This window comes from Globicephala melas, chromosome 2 (assembly GCF_963455315.2).
Source record: "Globicephala melas chromosome 2, mGloMel1.2, whole genome shotgun sequence".
Lineage (NCBI taxonomy): Eukaryota > Metazoa > Chordata > Mammalia > Artiodactyla > Delphinidae > Globicephala > Globicephala melas.
This window is the reverse complement of record NC_083315.2, coordinates 164555104-164572316: the sequence shown is the minus strand read 5'-3', so window position 1 is coordinate 164572316 and position 17213 is coordinate 164555104. Positions and strand designations below refer to the sequence as shown.

The 17213-nt window shown below is 36.2% G+C and overlaps 1 protein-coding gene across 2 annotated transcripts in view; it reads left to right on the top strand.

The window, feature by feature from the left end:
- Positions 1–17213, top strand: part of RPS6KA5 (ribosomal protein S6 kinase A5) — a 181345-nt gene that overhangs the window by 54706 nt on the left and 109426 nt on the right. For both annotated transcript variants that reach the window (XM_030883579.2, XM_060295193.1), the window contains exon 2: positions 6926–6997. In XM_030883579.2, the coding sequence (XP_030739439.1) occupies positions 6926–6997 (72 nt within the window). The remainder of the gene's footprint in view (positions 1–6925; positions 6998–17213) is intronic.

The window sequence follows — 17213 nt, the reverse complement described above, 5'->3', positions numbered from 1 at the left end:
ACTAGATACCTGTATGAGAAAAAAAAGAACCTTGATCCTCACCTCACATTATACAAGAAAGTTAACTCAAATTGTATCGTAGACTTAAATGTAAGAACTAAAACTACTAAATTTCTAGAAGAACATTTTTGCAAATATCTTTGTGACATTGGGTATCCAATGATTTCTTAGAATCCAAAAAGCATAGACTGTAAAAATAAATTAATGGACTTCATCAAAATTTTTAAAATTTGCTTTTAAAAAGACAAAATTAAGAAAATAAAAAGCCAAGCTATAGAATAGAGAATACATTTGCAAAACATATGTCTGCCAAAATACTTTTATTTAAAATATGTGAAGAACTCTTAAAACTCAGCAGTTAAGACAGAAACAACGCTATAAAAAAATGGAGAAAAGATTTGAACAGACAATTCCCACACACACAAAAATACAAATGACTAATAGACCCATGAAAAGATGTTCAACATGTCATCAAGAAAATGCAAATTAAAAGCACATTGAGAATGTAGAAAATTTGAAAGAATCAACAACAACAACAACAAAAACCCCTCCTGAAACTAATAAGAGATTACAGCTTTATTACAGTTTTAAGACACAAGATTGATAACCAAAAGTCAATCACTTCCCTACCTACCAGCAATGAACAAGTGGAATTTGAAATTAAAAACACAGTGCCATTTAAATTTGCACACCCCCCCAAATGAAATACTTAGGTATAAATCTAACAAAATATGTACAAGATCTATATGAGGAAACTACAAAACTCTGTTGAAGGATACTAAAGAAGAACTAAATAAATGGAGAGATATTCCATGTTCATGGATGGAAAGACTCAATATTGTTGAGATGTCAGTTCTTCCCAACTCGTTCTACAGATTTGATCTACAGATTCAATGCAGTCCCAATCAAATCCAAGTACATTATTTTGTGAGGATCAATAAACTGATTCTAAAGTTTACATGGTTAGGCAGAAGACCCAGAATAGCCAACACAATATTAAAGGAGAAGAACCGTCAGGAGACTGACACTACCCACTACTTTAAGACTTATTATCAAGCTATAGTAATTAAGAAAGTGTGTTATTGAGGACAGAATAGACAGGAACAGGCTGGAGAGCCCAGAAATAGACCTGTATAAATATAGTCAAGTGATTTTTGACAAAGAATATAGTGGAACAAAGATAGTCTTTTCAACAAATGATGCTGGAACAACTGGACATCTACATGCAAAATATTGAATCTAGGCACAGACCTTACATCCTTCACAAAAATTAACTCAAAGTATATTACAGACCTAAATAAAACATAAAACTATAAGTCCTAGAAGATAACATAGAGAAAGCCTAGATGACCTTGGGTATGGTGATGACTTTTTAGGTACACCACCAAAGGCATGATCCATGAAAGAAAGAATTGATAAGCTGGACTTTATCAAAATTACTAAAATTCAAAAATTCTGCTCTGCAAAAGACAATGTCAAGAGACTGAGAAGACAAGTCACATACTGGAAGAAAATATTTACAAAAGACATTATCTGATAAGTGATTTGTCCAGAATATACAAAGACCTCTTAAAACTCAACAATAAGAAAATAAACAACTTGATTGAAAAAACTGGGCCAATAACTTTGGCAGACACCTCACCAACAAAAATACACAGATGGCAAATGAGCATATGAAAAGATATTCCATGTCATATGTTATCAAGGAAATGCCAATTAAAACAACAGTGGGATACCATTACACAACTATTAGAATGGCCAAAATTCAGAACACTGATAAAACCAAATGTTAGTGAGGATGTAGAGCAACTGGAACTCTCATTTACTGTTGGTGTAAACGCAGAGTTGATATAGCCACTTTGGAAGACGGTTTGGTAGTTACTTATAAAACTAAATGTACTCTTACAATATGACCCAGCAGTTGTGCTCTTTCATATTTACCCAAAGGAGTTGAAGACTCGTGTCCACACAAAAACCTGCACAGAGGATTTTTAGGGCAGTAACTACTCTGAATGATATAAATACTACAATGGTGGATTCATTTGTCCAAACCCATAGAATATACAACACCAAGAGTGAACCCTAATGTAAGCTATGAACTTTGGGTAAAAAACCCTATTACATCTGCTTGGGCCCCAACTGAGGTTAAGACAAGACAGAGTAAAGCAAAGGAGTACATTTTGTCAAGCTTGATCTTTGGTCCCTTACCCCAGAGTGAATCATTGACCTGGTGAGCTGCACTGGGCCACAGGGGCCCTTTGCCCTAAGCAGATACTACTCTCTAAGCTTGTTCACTGGAATCTAACCATTCTTAATCAAGGAAAGGCCAGGAAAGATAAATTCTCGGAGAAACTCAGGTGGATAAAGTGTGTTTTTATAAGCCTAGGGCTAAACTCTTTTCAAGCCCAGAATTCCTAGGACCTGGGGCTTAAGGTATGAGGGAGGGAAGACCCTCTCCCAAGCTCTGCCTTAACTCACCAGCCACCTGGTAACAATCTTGATAGAAAAGCAATACAAAGTAAATAAACTCTTCCACAGCTAAGGCCAAGAGAGGAGATTCCAAAGAGTACATACCTTGAAGAAAGCAGAGCTAACCTCCTCCTCCTGGGGAAACATTTACCACTGTGATGACTCCTTCCCCAAATACCGAAGGCATCAGTGCTGTTCATCTTGAGCTCTGTCAATTCCTTCTCCCCAGGATTGGAGGTTGGGGAAGCCTTGAGCTCCCTTTGCAGACAAAGTGTTAATTTATGTCAGAAACCAAATAACAGAGGTAGTAGATTATGAGCAAAAGCAGGCCTTCACAGATTATATGAACAATCTTTGTGAATGGTCAGGCTTTCCGGGATGGTATGCTTTGTAGAACCAAGTGTAATTAATCTGTGGCCTCTTTTAATTTCCTCTGAGAATAATTCTATGGTTAGTGTAGAAAGGCTGAAGTGTCTGTGTATCAAAAGATAGTTCCTTATCTTCCTAGTCCAGCTGCAAATATAGATATGGGAGAAATAGTATTTGGACAATGCTTTTGGAAAGCTGGGCCTATACACATCTCATAGTAAATAAAAGATGGCTCCTAACAGCGAGAAACAGGATTGATAATTTGTAACATTTGACTCTTTAATAATGTCTTAAACTGCAAAAATCTTGCACAGTAAAATAACAGAATTTAACATTCAATTAGAGCCAAATCATTATTTCAAAAGTGATGGTTTCCTGTGAGCTTCACTTTTACTATAGCCTGCTTGACATACTACAGGAGGATATGCTGTTGTGTGTTTACTTTAAGATACTACCTATGTTTCTGGTATTCGTTTTAGATTTATATTGAAGCCAGTGTGAGCTTGAGGCAGGGCCATGTACACTGATTTGTTCCCACTATGAAATTATGCATGAATAGTCAAACTCTTAGGAACTGAAAGTAGAATGGTGGTTCCCAGGAGCTTGGAAGAGAGGGAAAAGAGGAATGGTTCAATGGAGTTTGTTTTGCAAGGTGAAAAAATTCTAGAGATCTGTTGTAAACAATGTACCTATAGTTAACACTACTGTATTGATGCTTAAAAATGGTTAAGATGGTAAATTTTGTGTTTTGTGTTTTTAACCACAATTAAAAATATTTTTTAAAGTTATGTTTAGTTAAATCAGAAAGACACTGAAATTACTTATCCCCCTGAAACTTTTAATTTTAGAAGTTCTTAGTTGGGTCTAATTTTCATAAAATTGTAGTCCCAAAGCATTAATTTATTTACAAACACTAATAATATTATTGGAACACAGCAAACACTGTATGAATTAAGCTCATACAATCCTCATCACAACCCAATGAGGTAGGTATTATTTTATTATGTGCCATTTTATTATGAACATTTTCAAATGTAATACAGAGAATTTGAAAGAGTTGTATGCTGAATATCCTTACACTCACAATCCGGATTCTGCAGTTAACATTTTGTTGTATTTTCTTTATCACATATCTGTCCATATCTATATGTGTCCATCAATCCATCTTTTTATTCGGTTGGCCAAAAAATGCCTTCAGTTTTTAAGCAAAAATAAAAGACACATTTTTCATTTTCACCAAGAACTTTATTGAACAACATATTCACCCTCTTGTTCCACTACCTTCTGCCATTTTTCAGGCAACTTCATAATTCCATCTTCCCAAAACGTTTTATCTTTTTGAGCAAGGAACTGTTCCAGATGCTTTTTACAGTCTTCCAGGGAATTGAAATTTTTCCCATTAAGAGAATTTTGTAAAGACCGAAATAAATGGAAATCCGAAGGTGCAATGTCTGGTGAATACTGTGGATGAATCAGAACCTCCGAGCCAAGCTGTAACAGTTCTTGCCTGATCATCAAAGAAACACGTGGTCTTGCATTATCCTGATGGAAGATTATGCATTTTCTGTTGACTAATTCTGGACGCTTTTTGTCGAGTGCCACTTTCAGTTGGTCTAATTGGGAGCAGTACTTGTTGGAATTAATCGTTTGGTTTTCCAGAAGGAGCCCATAATAGAGGAATCCCTTCCAATCCCACCATATACACAACATCACCTTCTTTGGATGAAGACCGGCCTTTGGTGTGGTTTGTGGTGGTTCATTTCGCTTGCCTCACGATCTCTTCCGTTCCACATTATTATACAGTATCCACTTTTCATTACCCATCACAATTGTTTTAAAAACGGAACGTTTTCATTACATTTAAGTAGAGAATCACATGCGGAAATACGGTCAAGAAGGTTTTTTTCACTTAACTTATGTGGAACCCAAACATCAAAGCGATGAATATAACCAAGCTGGTGCAAATGATTTTCAGTGCTCAGTTTGGATATTTTGAGTATGTTGGCTATCTCCCACATGCTATAATGTTGACTGTTCTCAGTCAATGTCTCAATTTGATCCTTACCAATTTCAACTGCTCTACCCAACTGTGGAGCATCATCCAGCGAGAAATCTCCAGCGCGAAACTTCACAAACAACTTTTGACACGTTTGACCATTCACAGCACCTTTTCCATACACTGCACAAATCCTTTTTGTGTGTTTCAGTTGCGTTTTTACCTTTCTTGAAATAATAAAGCATAATATGCTGAAAATGTTGCTTTTTTCTTCCATCTTCAGTATTAAAATGGCTACACAAAAATTCACCAATTTTAATGTCTTTTTTTAAATGCACGCTGATATGACAGCTGTCACATACAATCTGACAAAACTGTTTTGAATGAAGTTAAAGACAACTAAGTGCTACTAGAGCCATCTTGCGGAAAAAAACGAACAAACCTCTCGGCCAACCCAATAAAAATACATTTCAAAGTAAATTGTAGACACCAGTATGCTTTGAGGGTAGGAATTTTTATTATCCCCATTTTACACTACAGGGATATGAAACACAGAGAAATTAAGTAATTTGTTCAAGGTCACAGAGCTTTTAAGTGGTAGAACTAGGATTTGGACCAAGCCTTTCTTAATCATGTCTTTCTTATCACAGAATGCTGGTTCACACAATATGAATAGGTTATTTCCATAAAAAGTAATTCGTGGTCCAATAAATTTGCAAATATAAGTATCGCAATCTTGAAGATCCACATGCATATTTTTATGGGGCAGGATCTGTGAGGTTCAGTGTTAAAGAAACTTGTTAAACCTTGTTTAAGCTATTTCCAAATTTATTCAACCGGAGCACTCTTTCCCCACCTTCCCCCCAAACATAACACCTATTAACATTTCATAGGATAGGATCAGAATTCATTGGAGTATGCTCTTGAAAATGCTCATTTATAAGGTATCCTAATTTTGTTTATTTACTACAGAATATGTCTTTGAAGAGTTTATATTTTTAAACATAGTCCTAGAATTTTAGAGCTGGCAGAGATCTTAGAATTCACTGAGACCAGTGCTTTCACCTCAAAGATGAGGGAACTGAGATGCAGGGTGGTCAGGTAATCAGTTCAGGCTACATCATGTTCAAGTGCTTGGTGACAGAAATGGGAGTGGAGTCCAGCCTAGAGCCTGGGAATGGCATTTATAATCAGTAAATATTTGTTTGAATAAATGAATGCATCTTCTAAATCTGTCCAGTTTTCTCTCTACTACATATCTATCTACATGTTAGAATTTGTGTTCATTTTCAGATTATCTGGTCAGTAGAGAGTCTTTATTTATTTATTTATTTATTTATTTGCGGTACGCGGGCCTCTCACTGTTATGGCCTCAGCCTCTCCGCGACATGTGGGATCTTCCCGGACCGGGGCACGAACCCGTGTCCCTTGCATCGGCAGGCAGACTCTCAACCACTGTGCCACCAGGGAAGCCCCGAGAGTCTTTATTTTTAAAGACTTTAGACTCTTAGACTTTTAGAGAGTCTTTATTTTAATAAAGTAGAGCACTTTATTTTTATGTTAACCTTTGATACAAATGTTATATAGTTACTAAATTCTAAAAAAAGTTTTATTGTGGGACTTCCCTGGTGGCCCAGTGGGTAAGACTCTGCGCTGCCCATGCAGGGGGCACGGGTTCCATCCCTGGTCAGGGAACGAGATCCTGCATGCATGCCGCAACTAAGAGTTTGCATGCCGCAACTAAGAAGTCTGCATACCACAACTAAGAGTCCACATGCTGCAATGAAGATCCCGCGTGCTGCAACTAAGACCCGGTGCAGCCCCCCCAAAAAAAGTTTTTTTAAAAAACCCCACAAAAACAAATCAGTAATTAAAAAATTTTTTTAAAATAAAAAACGTTTTATCATAATATGTAACATACAGAAAATTACACAGAACATAGCTGTACATTTTAACGAATAATTATAAAGTGAATCCTGGTTTAACCATCCAACTCAAGAAATAAAACACTGCTGGTACCTCAGAAGCCCCTGTGGGCCCCCTCCTATTGCTGATCCCCTTAATTATTTATTTTTTCTCTTTCTTTTTTAGCTAATTTAACAGGACATGCAGAGAAGGTGGGGATTGAAAATTTCGAGCTCCTAAAGGTCCTAGGAACTGGAGGTAAGTCTTAATTCTTTTTTTTCTTTTTTTCAGGAAAAAAAAGTACTTGATATCCTTATGACAAAGGATTGATATCCCCAATACAGAAATCAGTTAATCTTTAAAAAGCATAAGGAATCCAATAGGAGAACTAAGAATGTGAACAAAGCATTCATAGAAGAAATACAAAAGGCAAAATTTAAAGGAATTGGTAAAGAAATACAAAAAAGGAGTTGGTAAGGATCAAGAAAAACCAATCTCTCTTACCCTGCTGTTGTGAATGTAAATTAATTCAGTTTTTACACAGGACACAATATTTTTAAAAAACCACTAACATTTATGGAAAGCTTGTTACTTGCCAAGTACTCTGTGAAGTGCTTTATACTGATTGATTCAGTCAATCCTCCCTCAACTTTATTGATAGTCCATGCTCATCATTTTTAATAATGAAAAATTCAAGACTCTTTGGAAACCTAATGGCATGAATTTGGTTAAATGAACATGCATCTATATGTTCTGTTATCTGTACAATAGGATTGAAATGATCTGTATTTACTAACATTTTTGAAAGATCTCCATAATGTAATAAATTTGAGAAAAGATTATAGAAGAGAATGTACAATATACCATTTCCATAGTATAAAAATTGTGTGAATAAATGTCTACATGTAAATATATAGAAAAATCTCTGATCTGTGCACCAAAATGATAACAGTGTGGCTGTCCCTGGGTGGTGAGATGTTAGATGATCTTGACATTCTGCTTTATACTTCCTTGTGCCCTCTCAATTTTTGCTATCACTGTTCTCGCTGCTCTGAAGTCAGGAACTCATGGGCATATGACTTGTGCAGGTGCAGAGATCCCTGCACTAGAAGAGCCTCATGTTTGGTTTAATGCTCTGCTTTCACTGTTCTGAAATTCTAAATAATTCATGAACAAGGCACCCCACATTTTCATTTTGCATTGAGCCTGCCAATTATGTGGCTGGTCTTGTCAGCATATAAATTTGTCTAATCAGAATCCCAGAAAGAGCCAATAGAGTGGGGAGAAGTCCTATCCAAAGAGATAATAGCTGAGAATTTTCTAGGATTGATTAAGCATATAAATTTGCAGATCTAGGAAACAGAAAATCCCAAGCAGACAAGTATAAAGAAATTATTACCTAGATACATCAGAGAAACTGATGAACATCAGAGACAGAGAAATACCCTAAAAACAACCAGAGAGAAAAGGCATATTTATAGAGGAATAATGAGTAGATTAACAAATGATTTTTCAACAGCAAGCATGAATGCCATAGGAGAGTGGAAGAATATCCACAAAATGCCCAGAAAAAATAACTGTCAATTTAGAATTGCAAACACAGCAAAACTGTTTTCCAAAAGTGAGGGCAAAATAGACATTTTCAGACACACAAAAGCTAGTGTGTTTTCCACCAGTACATCCTCACTAAAAGAATTTCTAAAGGATATAATTTTAGGGAGAAGGAAAGTGATCTCAGGAGAGATTCTAGGATGAAAAAAGTGTTGGTGAATAAAGAAGATCTAAACAATATTGACTGTGTAAAACCATAGTCGAAATGTCTAATTTGTGGGGTTAAAAAAAGAAAATTGAAATATTGGACAAAAATAGCACATAATTTGGGCGTTGATAGGAATTTAGTGGTCTGAGGTAGTGTTCCTCAAATTTTAACATGCACGTGAATCTTGAAATGTGTAAAAGACCAAATTAATTGAAAAAAGAATAGAAAACCTGAATAGTCCTGTAATTCTTTTTTTAATTAATTAATTATTTTTTGGCTGTGTTGGGTCTTCGTTGCTGCGTGCTGCCTTTTCTCTGGTTGTGGCGAGCGGGGGTTACCCTTCATTGCGCTGTGTGGTCTTCTCATTGCAGTGGCTTCTCTTGTTGTGGACCATGGACTCTAGGCACGCGGGCTTCAGTAATTGCAGCACATGGGCTCAGTAGTTGTGGCTCGCGGGCTCAGTAGTTGTGGCTCGCAGGCTCTTGAGCACAGGCTCAGTAGTTGTGGGGCACGGGCTTGGTTGCTCCACGGCATGTGGGATCTTCCTGGGCTAGGGCTCAAACCCGTGTCCCCTGCACTAGCAGGCAGATTCTTAACCATTGTGCCACCAGGGAAGCCCAGTCCTATAATTCTTAAAGAAATTGGTCAGTAAGTAAAAATCTTCCTGCTAGGAAAACACTTGGTACAGTTTCAAAAATGAATTTTGCCAAACATTCAAGGCATAGATAATTCTAATCTTCCACAAATTCTTTCAGAGGACAGAAAAAGTGGAATTATTTCTTCCAACTCATTGTATAAGGCTAGTATAACCTTGATTCCAAAAACACACAGAGTATGAGGAAGAAAAATTACAGGTCAGTTAAAAATTCTTTTAATTAAAAAACATTTTAAATTTAATATCAGATTTATAAGACGAACCTTGTATGTGTTTTCTTTCAACATATATAACACTTTGTCTCATTATTTACCTCAACTTTTTGAGTGGCTCTATCATAGGCAGATCTTTAAGATAATTCTGCAAAGGTGAGAAAAGAGTTTACCAGTAATGCTTTACTTGCATTTTCATTTCATGCTTCTTCCTGTAACTGGTCTCTTGTTAGCCATGGATATTGCTTTTCCTTTTCGTCAGCTGACAGTTTCTTGCTCTTATGAGAAGATGGACTAACTAAGAAGTGTCATTGTAGGTGTTTCTGTATTTAAAATCACAGTTTTGATGACTAAATGGAGTAGGTGGAAACTTTTATTATGAATATAATAAAATCTCAATTTTTATTCAAAAATTTCAGTTTCATTACCTTTTTAAGCTAATTTTTTCCAGAACTACTTAGGATAATAGAAAAGCCTCATCAGATGTCTTTATGTGTCATGTCAGGCTTTCTTTGGAAGTGAAACTGAGAACTCTTCTGATGATTTAATTTTTATGTATTTTGAACCAGAAAAAATGCTATTCATCCAATATCTTGAAGACTTTGTAGAATATTGGAAAATGAAAGATTTACTTTTTGATCTCATACTTAAATACATGTAATATTCATGAAAAAATCTCTTTTACTCAGAGTATTGATTTATATCTTTTCAGCTATCTTGTTTCTTTTGATCTATTGCTAATCTTGTTAATTAGTTTCCTGAGCTAGAAACTTGGAAATAATTTTTGATCCTTCTCTATTTTGACTTTTTTTCTTGTTTCTCACAAAATCCTGTAATTTTTCTTTCAAAATGACCCTTGGATTTACCTTTTCTGTTCTTAGTGCCATGGCTCATATTACCTTATATATGGATTGTTGTTAAGGTTTTCAAAATTGGTCTTTTTGCAAGTTCTCTCTTCCATTTTATGCATTTTATACATATTCTGTTATAAATAATATGCAGCCTCATTAAAATTCAACATTATCATGCTATTCTCCTGTTTCAGAACTTATAGTGCTTTCTTCCTAGTTATTATTCAAGTCCAAATTCTTGCCTTACTTTCAGGCTTAGCTCTGTATTTTTTCTCCAGTTACCCCAATATTCCACCTACTTACTAGTCTGGTTGATTTTCTTTTACTCCCCTATAATAATGTGTACTTTCCCATCCTCTGAGGCCCTGCCTTATCTTGTTCCCCTACCTTAGTTCTCCTTCTCTTTTCCACCTATCCGAATCGTTCTGAATTGCTTCATTCTCTGAATTGTGGCACTGAAAGTCCTTGGTAGAGAAATGGCAGTGAGTGGTTCTCTGAATCTTCCTTCACATCTGCTATATTTTTCCTCTAGATTGTGAACTCTTAAGATCATCCTTATATATGTTTCCAACCCTATTTCCCTCCTCCCTCCCCATAGCCCGTAACAGTGTGAAGTATAATAATAGTCTAACAAGTATATAATTCATGCTTTTGTCTCTAGTGTTGTTCTTGAGGTTGATACTCCCAAATTCAGGAAGTATCTTTGGTTCATCTTTTAGAATTATTTTGTTTCATGATGAAATTTTGTTGCTTGTGGGAGTAATGATTCTTTCTAATTTCTCTCCTTTTCTGCTGCCTTCCTTTAACGATTTTGCTTTCTTTGAGACATCTGTCTAAGTAGAGAAGAAAGTCTTTAAATGTACCCATTGTGTGCATTACTCGTAATTCTGATGCTTAATGAAGTGGAACATGTATTCTCTTTGAATTTTCTTTATTCATCATACTAGATCTGTACTTCAGAGATTTTTTGTCATTATGGCAAAAAAGATAAATTTTGTCCTGTAACTGTAAAGGGTGCAGCTGAGTTGATTTTTCTCTTCTAGTTTTGGTGCATTCATAGTTGTGACGTACTTGGATATCAAGGATGACTTAGAAGACTCAGGTTTGAATCTTGACATCATCATTGCCTACTGGTGTTCCTTGGGTAAATCGCATGAACTCTGTGAGCCTAAGTGCCTATTGGCCTAAGTTAATAGTACCTATCTCACAATGTTGTGAAAATATCAATGAGATAATGAATATGAATTGCCAATTGCTAAGTAACCATCAGTTGCGGTTATTTATTCAACAGGGAACTCCACTTTAAAGCTGCACCCTAAATTAGAAAAACAAAATTATTTAGGACTTATTAAGGATAGATTATTAGTTCTTTCTTTTCTTTTTTTTTTTTTTTTTTTGCGGTACGCGGGCCTCTCACTGTTGTGGCCTCTCCCGTTGCGGAGCACAGGCTCCGGGCGCACAGGCTCAGCGGCCATGGCTCACGGGCCCAGCCGCTCCGCGGCATGTGGGATCTTCCCGGACCGGGGCGTGAACCCGCGTCCCCTGCATCGGCAGGTGGACTGTCAACCACTGCGCCACCAGGGAAACCCTATTAGTTCTTTCATGTAGTCACTTTGTTAGCATATCTGGGAGAAATTTCAACTAAAGTTATATTTCTAATAATAAAAATCTAACAAATATTTCATAAGTGATGTTAGTTGAAATTTTATTAGCATTTCTAAAAAGTGGATTTGTTTATTACCTTCAAAATAACATGTCAAATGAAGACTGTGTTTCTTTCTTTGTTTTCTTCTCTTAACTACTCAAACATTTTAGGTTCTGAACAACCTTTTGTATGTTAGGTTAACAGTCGTATGCTAAAATATGCATAAAATGAGTAATAAAACATTTAGATTGCCTGACATATGGTAAATGCGATATAAATTTTACCTATTTATATATCTGAAAGGGAAAGAAGGCCACCTTCTAAAAGAGCTAGTATAATGCATTACCAATGTCTCAGATTAGCTTGATACATAAGTGATAGTCATTTCTTAACAAATATTTTATTGTAAAGCCTAAAATATGTCCAGCAATAAATAGGGACATGCAACTACCAAAAGATCTTCCGGGTTTCAGGCTGTTCCTTCCTAATCTGTTCTCCATACTACAACCAGAGTGATCTTTCTTAAGTATAAGTTTGATCATGTCACTTCTCTATTTAAAACCTTTCACTTCATTCCCCTTGCTCTTGGGATTCATTCATTCACATGTTTTATTAAGAGGCAAGTACTGTTTGGGTGCTGAGGAAAGAGTGGTGAGCATTTAAAAAAAGGATATATTACATACAAACTTGAAAATTGAATAATATGGCCTTCATTTAATGTTTATTTCTGGGTTTATGAAATCTTCAAATGAGTGCTGGCAGAGTAGAGAGATTCAAAAGGCCTTGCCTCCCATAATGTCTATTGAGCAGCAACCATTTGTGTTTTCCTCAGTCCCTGGTGCCCTCATAAGAAGGTTACTTTTTCTTTATCCTGTGGATTTTTATTTTTTTGTTTTTATTTTTGGCTGGGGATCGGGGGATGGTCATGTAATCAGCGGGAGATGCTGCAAGCTGTTCTGTGGAAATACTATCCAGTAGGAGAGATTATTATTGGGTTGTTTACCCCAGCCTAAGTGCCATCCTTGAAATGTTAACTCTGATAGATCTTTGCTCCTTGGTCCCAGAATCTGTGAAAATCATCCCCAACAAGACAGCCTTTTAAAATATGTACGTATGTATTTTTTTACCTCAGACTTTTCAGAAACGTAGCTTATTTGTTAAATAAGACACATTTCTTTTTCTGGGTAATTTGCCACTAGATGGTGCTAGGAATTGCACTAGGCAACTTAAAGACACAGCTACTTTTTGGCCATATGATCAAAGGGAAAAAAACTTTGGTTGAGGCATATCAAGACTGTTTTAAACAGTATTATGACTTAGTCATCGTTTGTCATTTAATTCGCTTAGGTGTTTGGAAAGTATCCCTATTAAAATAGTACTTTTAAAAGCCTGTATTCACTAAATTGTCAAAATTGTCATTCAAAAAAGTTTATAATTTTGCATCTGTGTGTACCCACTATACCTTCTGCTTCAGTGTAAGCCTCTAGTGTTTAAGGAAATCTTAGAGGTCAAATGTTTGTGATGTTTTATACCACAATCAGAAGGTGATTCCATTTGAACATGTTGGTTGACACTGTCTCCCTAGTATGAGTACAATTTGACTTATTCCTGATGCTGTTGTAGGTCACATTTGCTAGAAGCAGAGCCTGGGACAAGGATTTGGGCACACTTGATTTATTGCAGGAATGCTCTCAGGAGAGAGTGAGGGGAGTAGCAAGGACAGAGGAAGAGCCTAAGCAGCACGTGGTCTAAGCTGGGGTTTCGGTTCAGCCTGAGCCCTGGGAAGTTTTGGAGCAAGAGTGAGGAGGCACGCCTTTTGTACTCAAATAGCTTGTTGGTTGAGATATAAACAGAATGATTATGAATGTGCTTCTTGGTCCTTATTTCCTTGTTTTCCCGTATTTTCCTTTTAGTAAGGTCCTCTGGTAATCACATTCCATGGGTAGTCAATTCAAGTCTAGACCTCACAGTGGGACATGGTTCCTTTTGTGTCTTTTTCTTCTTTCCTGATGGACCAGAATCTCCAGTTTTCAAGTCATCTGGGACCAGGGATAAGAAATGCCATATGGATTACGTGGGTCATCCATGTGGAGATAGTCAGGAGTCGGCCGCGGCCACATACATACATGCAGTTATTAGCTGGACTAATGCATGTACTGTCTTAGTGCTTTCTCCGAAATTAAAAAGTGCTGATCTAGAAGATATTATACAATTAGTCTGTAATTATTCAAGCTAATACAGTATGCATAAATGGAATCCATAGATAATAATTCCTGTAACTATTTTTTATTTTCAACCTTCTCACATATTAAGTCCTTTTTTTAGATGCTAACACCATCCGTGAGAAAATGCACTGGTTTTGTGGTCCTAATTTCAGCTGCGCAACCGTTTTTGACCATTCAAAGTAATTAAGAAAATGAGTCAAATGGCCCTGGTTAGTTTAAGAACTTAAACTGGATTACTTCTAGAATCCTGGCACTTTTATTAAGTCTCTTCCAGATCCTTGGTGTTATATATCTTCTAGAGAGGATATAACTGTTTATACCTAAAACAAATGGCCTACCTCAGTCTCTTTCATAAAAATTACCACCTATGATTTCATGTGCTTTTACTGTGTCTCTTGTTTGCCTTTAGCATCTGTGTATTTAATCAAGCATGTTTTGGGTTCCTTGTATGTTAGACGAATAGTCTGTTTTAATCAGTCTACCTTTCTTAATCTTAGACATTTTGTTTTTATGATGTTACAAATCTTGGCAACAGGGGCTAACTTTAAAAATGGTTGTATTAAATGGCTCAAATTCTGTTTTTATTTTACTTTATTTATTTATTAAAATTTTTTTTAACATCTTTATTGGAGTATAATTGCTTTACAATGTTGTGTTAGTTGCTGCTGTGTAGCAGAGTGAATCAGCTATATGTATACATATATCCCCATATCTCCTCCCTCTTGCGTCTCCCTCCCACCCTCCCTATCCTACCCCTCTAGGTGGACACAAAGCACCGAGCTGATCTCCCTGTGTTCTGTGGCTGCTTCCCACTAGCTATCTATTTTACATTTGGTATTGTATATGTGTCCATAACACTCTCTCACTTTTTATTTTAAAATTATGTTGAAATACTTAGTTTTGTAGTTATGTGGAGTTTTTTTTAGTATTTGGAATTTAGTGTGCAATTAAGATATCTATTCTATAAAAGAATTTAGGAATCAGTGCTTCTGTTTGATAAATATGTAAAATCAAGTGCATTTTACTTTCAACATTTAAAATTTGCCAACTTTCAAAAAGAGATTTAAGGGCGTTTTCAAAGATAGAAAAAAGATAAGCAATCAAAAAAAAAGAGAGAAAACAAAAACAGATGAAAACAGAGCAAAAGCAAAGATAATAGGAAAGTGAAATAGATGTTATAGACATCTGGGCTGACATAGTCACTGCAATTGAGTCCTGAATTTAACCCTGAGTTTACTAGGAGGTAGGTATAAAGGGAAAGTTCTTTGGCCTACATAATTTGTATTTTTTTTTAAAAAGGAAAGGCATATAAATTCATCTAGAGCAGTAGCTTTCAAGCTTTTTTGACTATTACCCATAGGACAAAATAGGTACATTTTTGTATTGCTTTTCAGTATGTGTATTTATGTATGTGTATAGACGTGCAGTCACATACACACACTTTTTTTCCACTAACATTTCTGTAGTGTTTGTTATCTGCCAGGCCCTCCTCTGGATCCTTATATTAATTAATTTAATCCCCAAACTGTATGATGTTAAGAACTATTACTGTCCCTAATGAGGAAATTGAGACACAGTTGTGTTTCCTGTTCTGCCCAGGGTTACAGTACAGTTACTAAATAGCATATCTAGGGTTCGAAGCCAGGCAGTCAGGCACCAGAGTCTATGTTCTTAGCCATTGTTCTGTACTGCCGTCTTTTTTTCCTCTCTCATGTGCTTAGACTTGTTTACATTCACTTATACCTACACGTGTGTGTGTATAAAGGGGGGACAGAAGTTTCATGAAACACGTTTAGTATGTTCAGTTCTTTTTTAGTATTTTAGTTTCCAAATGCTGGTTGGACCCACTAAATTGATATTATCATCCACTAATGGGTCACAGCCCACGGTTTGAAAAAAAACTGGTCTAGAGAGACTTTTAACAAGTGCTGAAGTTATCAAATGGCTCCTTTATTGTGGTCAGTAAATAAGATCATGAGACTAGCATCTTTGATAAAGGATATGAAGATATTATTGAAAAAAACATAATTTTATGGTATATAGTCTCTTTAAAAAGTGGCACACAGAAGATTAAACCTCAATTCACTAAAGTGTGTGTCTGAATAGAACTTATCTACTACTTTCGTCCAAGTGAGGTGATTTCTGTCCATCTATCTTAACACAGGGTAGATTTTAGAGAATTACTGGGATGGACAGTAATGTTTCTTTTCAGCTCTGAGGTCTAATTTATCAGATATTTCAGATGAGTCTTTAGAAGTACCAGATTATGGTCAGTCAGGTTTCACCATTGAACCCCTTGAGTGTTTGCTTTTTGTGTACTGTTTGTGCTGTGGTAATACTGAAATGAAGCTGCTCTTCTGAGAACCCTTTCAGTGATGGTGGTTTTCCTGGGGCTTGACATATACTGCCCTGGCATTACTTACCATGTATGTTTGGCTGGCCTATTAACAAGGGTACCAATTTCCAAGGGCAGGACAAGTGAAATGTAGAGTTCCAAGAGAGTATTTCTTGTTTGGTTCCATTTCTGACCCTGCTGACTTGGGGTGAATGAAGTTCTACAGGGAAAGATGAGGGGAAGGCAGGTGAATTGATTGTCAGTGTTCATGTCACATGTGGAAAGGTAAAAATCTTTCCTCAAATTAAATTATCTATGAGAGAGGGATGTGGCCAGGCACTGTAATCAGTTCTTATGTAGTTGTGGCAGGTTACAAAGCAGTGGCCAGATACAGATGTCACCATGTTAAGATATTTTCCTTTTCTACAGTGGTAGCAGCTAAGTTTCCTGAGCTCACTTTCACCAGGGAGTGTTGTCAGGAATCATATTTAATACCCAAATTAAAGGTGATTACTTCATGAAAGCCCATTGTTCCTTCTCCAAAGGGAAAGAGTGGGTGAGCTATATAGCTCTGTACTGCAGATTTGCACTGTTAATTTCTTTTCCTAAAGACCCATCTTCAACTTTAGATCAGAATTGTCAACTGAGAAGAGGGTATTTGGCTATATGCTACAGAGCTCTTTCTTTGTTTGCTATCTTCTTTATTTTTTTATGCGTTCAACATTATTTGAGTTTCTACAGTGTGCCAACTCTAGAATTTGCTAATGATACAAAGTGAGTAAAACTGGACAT